This window comes from Mizuhopecten yessoensis, unplaced genomic scaffold, assembly GCF_002113885.1.
Source record: "Mizuhopecten yessoensis strain PY_sf001 unplaced genomic scaffold, ASM211388v2 scaffold9073, whole genome shotgun sequence".
Classification (NCBI taxonomy): domain Eukaryota; kingdom Metazoa; phylum Mollusca; class Bivalvia; order Pectinida; family Pectinidae; genus Mizuhopecten; species Mizuhopecten yessoensis.
This window is the reverse complement of record NW_018407865.1, coordinates 934,474-942,604: the sequence shown is the minus strand read 5'-3', so window position 1 is coordinate 942,604 and position 8,131 is coordinate 934,474. Positions and strand designations below refer to the sequence as shown.

The following is an 8,131-nucleotide window of genomic DNA, read 5'->3' as shown; positions in this document are numbered from 1 at the left end:
TTCTCAAACTTTGTTGGGCTCCATCCCAGGAACCAATCAGCCAAATATGAAGATTCAATACCTTTTAGTTCTTCAGAAGAAGTCGTTTGAAGTTTTTGACATATTTGACCCCTGTGACCTTGAAAGTAGGTCAAACTAATTTTCATTCGCAAACTTTGTTGGGCTCTATACCAGGAAGCCACCAGCCAAATATAAAGATTCTATACCTTTCATTTCTTCAGAAGAAGTTGTTTGAAGTGTTTGACACATTTGACCCCTGTGACCTTGAAAGTAGGTCAAAGTCATTTTCATTCTCAAACTTTGTTAATCTCCATCCCAGGAAGCCATCAGCCAAATATGAAGATTCTTTGCCTTTTAGTTCTTCAGAAGAAGTCGTTTGAAGTTTTTGACATATTTGACCCCTGTGACCTTTAAAGTAGGTCAAGGTCATTTTCGTTCTCAACCGTTGTCGGGCTCCTACCAACAAAGCTTTCAGCCAAATATCACGACTCTAGGCCTATCCGTTCTTCAGAAGAAGTTGTTTAAAGGAAAAGTTGACAGACGAGGACGGACGGGCGGACGGACGGACTACGGACGCCGCACCACGATATAAGCTCACTTGCCCTTCGGGCAGGTGAGCTAAAAAGGGAAGAGTATTTACGAGAGAAGAGTCAGATAAGGGAGACAATTCAGACATAAAAAGGAAATTACTTACTGACGAAAGAAACATGCCAGAAAAGCAAGATAGTTAAGATATTGAAGACATTATTCATTGTTAGGAAAATTAGCAAGCCACATGTTATCTAGACATCAAGACAGAAAAGGGGGATAATTCATTGATATCAAAAACTAACAAGACATAAGTAACAGAGATATTTGTACACAAAAGCAAGACACATAAATATCAACATATCAATTACACTATAAAGGACTGGAAGTCAGCAGACAGGTAAGAACTTTCTGATATATAGATATAATAACTAGTACCGCAATTAAGGTGATGATCATATATCTGCCTAATCAGTATATTCAAGAATACGTAAGTTGTTTCATTTTAGATCAATGTCAACAGTTTTGACTCTCCTGATATATTTGTGCTGGTAAACAGACTTACGTCCTTCCATTGAAGCAGATTGTAGGTCTAACATGAATCCCTGTACCTGTCCTAGCCATGAAGGCATTTTGGCCGGCCGGACACCTCACCCCACATCGAGCACCTGTTGAATACAATTGCATATATTTGTTCAAGCTAATTTTTAATGAGTATGTAATTTATACAAGCTATTTAAAGAAAGAAACTTGATTTTTGCTCTTTTTTTATAGCAAACTTATTTCTATTTTGACAAAACCATTTCGGTGTCTTCTTACATGTTGACAGTGTAAAGGAATAATTGAAAATACAATTTCAAAACTGAATATTCAGATTCTATGAATTTTACTTTAACTTGTGTTTGTAAAATCAGCTTTGACTGTATATTATTTATATAAAAAGCTAGGTTACCTGTGCTATTTTTTGACAACATGCTGCCGTCCCATACCTGTCTTGTACCTGTTAATAAGTACAAATGTATATAATACAATGTACCTGTTCAAACATTTCTGCTAGTAATATGTATAAAAACTTGATAGATTACAGGTAATTAAATTTGTTTTCATTTTTTTTTTTGCTACTACAAATTATCAATTTTAAAAATTATTTTAATGTTTGAATCCTTGAAAACTTGAAACAATAATGCAAAAGCGTAGAGAGTACAGGTGAAAAAATATTCTCATCAAAATTTCAAGAAAAATTTTGTAATTGAAGAGATGTTTACCTAACTGAACTGAGTAATATAGACCTACCTGCATGAAGTACGGGAGATCTGTAGTAATACACCATCAGACATAGCATTAAAACACCTGTACATACAGTCAATTTTCTGTAACCTGTGGAAATGGAGGAACATCCTTAAGAGACATGTAAGTATTATTATAACAAACAAATATTGTAAGTGATTGCACCTTTCAGTTAAGTGATTGCACCTTTCAGTTAAATGATTAGACCTTTCAGTTAAGTGATTGCACCTTTCAGTTAAGTGATTGCACCTTTCAGTTAAATGATTGGACCTTTCAGTTAAGTGATTGCACCTTTCAGTTAAGTGATTGGATCTTTCAGTTTAGTGATTGCACCTTTCAGTTAAGTGATTGGATCTTTCAGTTAAGTGATTGCACCTTTCAGTTAAGTGATTGCACCTTTCAGTTAAGTGATTGGATCTTTCAGTTAAGTGATTGCACCTTTCAGTTAAGTGATTGAATCTTTGATTGGATCTTTCAGTTAAGTGATTGGATCTTTCAGTTAAGTGATTGCACCTTTCAGTTACATAATTAAGAAGGAATCAACATATGTGTATGTACTTTGGTTGAGTTTATCACGAGGGTGAGAAAATGTCAACAACAGATGATTTCCAAAGGGAAACAAGGGAAACAAGATAAACATATAGAACAAATGTTGTTTTAAGTCCCAATATTTCGGCCTACTGGCTGGCCTTCTTCAAAGACGAAAGTCAACGGTAGTTTCAAGTAATGTCCATCTTGCGTATTCGGAGGTACAGGAAATGCAATGCAATTTTGAGAGCCATGATTCTCCCTTCAGAAGTTCCTCAGGATGTTACACCCATAAGGCAATTTGGTGTTAATTTTTTTTATCCATATATGTCCTCAATTTAGAGTCTATATGACTTGCCTTCCTTGTATACTCGCTGTAGCACCGTCACCCCAACATCATCGACTGAATGGTCGAGGAAATGTCTATTGATAGGTTTTTCTGCCCTGAGTCGAACGTCTTTCACATCTTCCTCGAACCGTTCTTTCAATGAGCGTTCTGTCTAACCCACATATACACAACCCTTTCACATTTCTTACATACTAAACCGTAGATGATATTTCTGTCAGTACATTTACCAATCTTTACTTGGCTGAAATTCTCAGTCTTAGTATAGTGTTACTGACCGGGACATGAATTACTTTTTTACATGCAGTGCAACAACAGCCCTATATATATAGCTAGTGGCTTTAGAGGAAGAGCTACAAGTCCAATCTCTACTACGTCATAAACAACACGACACAAACATATCAGTTTGCCCGCCTAGCCCGTCGTGCTCTATAGGAACAGCTACAATTCTTGACAGCAGTACTTATGATAAGTAGCTATAATTAAGAACCCTTCCTTTATTCAATAATATAATACAGAGCATCAAATCCAGAAATGTATATTTTAAATGAAACACATGGGTTGTATTATCAATGACAGACATTAACCCTTTCACCACTGTAGACCATAATGGACTTATCCATATCTATGCATGGCAGAGTATACTAAAGTTACATAGGGGTGAAAGGGTTAACAATATGTGCTCTTGATAAAAATGTGCCTAAGTATTTTCAAGAGTATTTTTGAAACTCAAGTTAAGTACATTTTTATTTTAAAAAAAATATGAGTAAGGTATTCAAATAATATCAATTCTGATTTTTTTTGTTTTTTTTCTTTGTTTGGTTTCAATAACTATAAACAGAGTTTGTTTGAAAACAATTAAATGAATTTATGCAGATCTAGATAATCCACACGGTGTCACCATTTACATGCTTGCTATGCTATACCTACCTCCAAACCTTCGGATGATGCTACGCCTCACTTTTCTATAAATATACATCACGCTTGTTGATCAGGGCAGATATAAGCATCCCTCCAGTTTTCTTTGCTTTAGTCTTATTCTAGATACAAAAAAAGAAAAAGACACAATCTACATTTGGTATGTATAGCACAGACACATACAGTACAAGATTGTACAGTTACACGATCTGCATCTTCAAAACTTTTATTCTGTTCTTTGTATGAAAACTCCTAAAAATAAAATTTACTCAAAATTTGTGCAACCTGGCCAGGAACCACAGCATGGCAATGATCTACGTCATACAAAATTTATTTATATGATAGTTTGTTGGGGGGGGGGGTCCTTATGATCCAATGATCCATCATGCATATTTTCTAATGTCAAAGGCATTGACCCCACTGTTTATAGTCTCCTTGGCATGCACACCACATCTTAGTTTTTACATTTTGTAATATATATAAGGAAAGGAAAAATCTATCAACATAGTCCCTTAACACTGCAGATTTAATGGAAGTGATCCCATTATATATGTAGATCATGACCATGACCTGTAGTCATTACATACAACGTAACAGTTTGAGTTAAACCTTGTTATATTGCCACCGTATACATGTGTCAAGCATAATGATGGCATTATAATGGGGTTTGGCATTTGATGGACCTATATGCACATGATAAAATGTATTCAGCTGGTGCTAAAGGGTGTGAGACTGACTTTTCGTATGCCTTCAAACCAGTGTTATCGTAAGTAATGTGATGGACAATATGTTTTGTGTTGCTCAGTACCAGTATAGTGGGACTAAGCCAACAGACATGTACAGCTGGACATAAGGATGCACAATTTCTAAATTAAAACAGTGTTCTTTTTTTAGTTCATGACTTTTTAAAGTTTTATATGGGCGATTGGCCCACTGACAATTTGAGTTATTTATATGTATTTAAGGCCAATTCAGTTAATTAAGGCCCTGAGTTTGAATCATGGTCGGGCCAGCTGTTGCATTATATCCCTCTCCTGTTTCAGTGGGGACAATCCGATAGACCAACCGATGTTACAGACGTAGCTCACATTGCTCTTGTCAAGAGGATACCTCATGATCAACCTGCAGCTGGATGGTCTTCGGGAGCAGGTTTTTAAAAGGAGTGAGATGTGTAGCTGGACAGGGTCAGGTGACAGCTAGCTGATGACCATGTGGTTCAATTGGATAGAGGGTCGGCCTATAGATTGGATGTTCTAGGCTGCATTTTCTTTTTCCTTTAATTTACACCAGTTTATTTGATACAGTACATATACCATCTCACATATAGAAAACCTTATGTGACACATGCCTTGGAACTTCACAGATTAATTAAAACATACTAAAGCCTGTGTAGTGATTGGGTCAATCGATCTTCAGCAACTAGGTAACTCAACTGGTAGAATGCATATGTCCATCTATAGAGTTCAGGAGGTCCCACATTTGGACCCCAGTTTAGCCGTGTATTTTTCCGCTTCTGTTACATTTGCAATTTTGGTGCATGTGACCAACCCATTTTTCACGTACTAAGTGAATGCTTGACAAGATGACACCTGAACTGGAGTTGTAAATAGTGTAAGTTGTCTATAAATATATATATGAAATAAATTATCTTTATTTAAAGTCGTGTACATTGTCAATAACAAACAATTTAACATAAGCTCTGTAGAACTTTTATTACGACGCCACTAAGGGAACAAATGTTGTTTTTGTGGTGGAAAACACAGGGGAAAACCACCATGTCATCGGAGGGATAACAACTAACCCTATCATACATCACTCTCTTTTTCCGCCACCACTTGGGATCGAATTCTTGGGAGAGTGAGTGGTCTAAAGCTTACGCTTGATTGCACATAGTAGAAATGACTGAGCCACTAGTGATCACGGCTACCGTGGCACCTGGTCTTCGAGGAAAATATGGACTGGGTTGAACGTCGGTCACCATATGGCTCAATCGATAGGGCATCTATCTAGAACTCGGAGGGTACCGGGTTCGAACCCCGGTCTGGTCGTCCATTTTTCCCGCTCCTGACAAGTCCTGTTACACATGTTTTAATTAATACTGTTATGTCCAGGGGTACCTCTGTTTAAATAACGACATTTTTCAACAGCTGCAATCAAACTCGTTATGTTTCTCAATTTGTTAGACGCGTATCTCTCTCAATAAAGTTGGTCTCAATACTTACATTTCAGTGAGAATAGAAGCATGAGGGCGTTTGCCCGGGCCTTTAATCTTGATGTTATCTACTAAATTAACTTCTCTGGTACAGTGATGATGGACCCTCCAGAAACATAGAAATGTAGATGACTAATGCTAATTATACTCATGTGCTGAATCATTCGGTTTGAAAACAAAATCACCGAGCTTTTGTGTCGCTATTTATCAATATATCGACGTAAAATAGATGCCAACATAAAATTCACTTAAAAGTCACAGGCCGACTGCTACGGATTTTAACCGGAAATGTTTATGTGATGAATAATATCCGTTTAGGCAACGGGCATACGGTTTTCCGGAAATCAGTTTTTATTGAATTTGAAAATCTTTGATCGATTGCTTTTGGTAACATGTGGTTTAATACTTCCTTATGTTGTTGTTTTTAAATAAAATCTAAATCAACCTCGTAAAAATAAAAAAGCTCAAACTCAAAATGCCCCCAAATGCCACCCTGCAACTGAAATACTCGAGAGATGATGTGTGAGATATGAATCGTGCTCAATACACAATATATAATGCAATTTTATTAAATATCCTAAGGCGCCCTCAGAGGATGTTTCCAAAGTTTCAAAATGATAATAAAAATAAACGATTAACAAAATAAATGCATCAAAGACGAATACTGATATACGTCTATGCATGGTTATATTTCCCGGTAACAACACCACAACACCAGGCAAACCAGACACAACCCTACATCAACGCCTTCTAGACATCATCGACGACAACTCCCTCACCCAAACCATAGACAAACCCACAAGAGGAGAACACATCCTTGACCTAACCCTCACAAATCGTACATCCATCATCAATAAACAAGAAAGAGTCCCACCGATAGGCAAGGCAGATCACGACATCATATATACAGAAGCAGACATTAGACAACAAAAAAACACGCAAACCACCTAGGAACATTAACTTATATAACAAAGCAAACTGGGACAACATCAGAAAAGACCTCACTAATCTAAATAACAACTTTCAGGACCTAGAACATCAAAACACAGAAGACCTTTGGGTAAGTTTCAAAACAACACTACATCATATGACATTTACAGGAGAGAGAAAAAAATTCCAATAAAAACACTAACATACAAACACAGACTACCTNTCAAAACACAGAAGACCTTTGGGTAAGTTTCAAAACAACACTACATACATTTACAGGAGAGAAAAAAAATCCAATAAAATCACTAACATACAAACACAGACTACCCTGGATGAACAACTCACTTCGCCGCCTCTCAAACAAGTCTAAACGCCTCCACCACAAATCAAGGACAACCCACAAACTTATCCACACATATATATACAAAACAGTAAAAGCTGAAGTACTAAAACAAACCCGCAATGCATACCTACAATACATTGAGAAGATGATTATACAGATCTACCAATATGCGAACCTGAAGACCCCAGCAAAAGGAACAAATACAACCCTAAAAAAACTCTTCTCGATCATCAAAACCACAAAAAAAGAAATAACAGACATCATAGCGCTACGTAAAAATGGCCACCTCACAACAGACCCAGAAATAAAGGCAAACATACTAAATGAACAGTTCCAAGAAGCCTTCACACCAGAACAAAACACAACAATACCTGACAAAGGAATATCACCTCATCCACCCATGCCAGATATACACATAACATGCCAAGGAGTCGACAAACTACTAAAACCACATTAACCCACACAAAGCAACAGGCCCAGACCATATACACGGCAGAATACTAAATGAACTCAAGGATATCACAGCACCAATACTAACAAAAATATTCCAAACATCACTCAATACAGGAACATTACCCAATGACTGGAAACACGCCAACGTAAACCCCATATACATAAAAAGGAGACAAAACAACCCAACAAACAACAGACCAATATCATTCACATGCATCGCATGAAAACTCATAGAACACATCATCACAAGCGCAACTATAAAACACTTAGAAGACAACAAAATACTGCATGACCTACAACATGGCTTCCGCACATCAAGATCTTACGAAACACAACTCATTACATTCATACAAGACCTCGCACAGAACCACAACAACGACAAACAAACAGACATTATCATAATGGACTTTGACAAAGCCTTTGACAAAGTCCCACACAAACACCTACAGTACAAACTCAATCATTACGGCATCACCGGAACCACACTAACATGGATAACAGACTTCATATCACACCGACCCAAACAGTAGTACTTGAGGGCAAGCACTCCGACAAAATCCCAGTAACATCTGGAGTGCCTCAAGGA

At 37.1% G+C, this 8,131-nt stretch overlaps 1 protein-coding gene across 1 annotated transcript in view; it reads right to left on the bottom strand.

The window, feature by feature from the left end:
* The window catches only part of LOC110457285 (protein O-linked-mannose beta-1,2-N-acetylglucosaminyltransferase 1-like), a 57,047-nt gene extending 50,955 nt beyond the window's left edge, over positions 1-6,092 (bottom strand). Inside the window, exons 1-5 of the mRNA XM_021508489.1 lie at positions 5,830-6,092; positions 3,620-3,729; positions 1,822-1,905; positions 1,481-1,528; positions 1,094-1,196 (exon numbers count right to left, since the gene is read on the bottom strand). Of these exons, the coding sequence (XP_021364164.1) occupies positions 1,094-1,196; positions 1,481-1,528; positions 1,822-1,905; positions 3,620-3,668 (284 nt within the window). The 5' untranslated portion in view covers positions 3,669-3,729; positions 5,830-6,092. The remainder of the gene's footprint in view (positions 1-1,093; positions 1,197-1,480; positions 1,529-1,821; positions 1,906-3,619; positions 3,730-5,829) is intronic.
* Between the last annotated feature and the right edge of the window lie 2,039 nt (positions 6,093-8,131).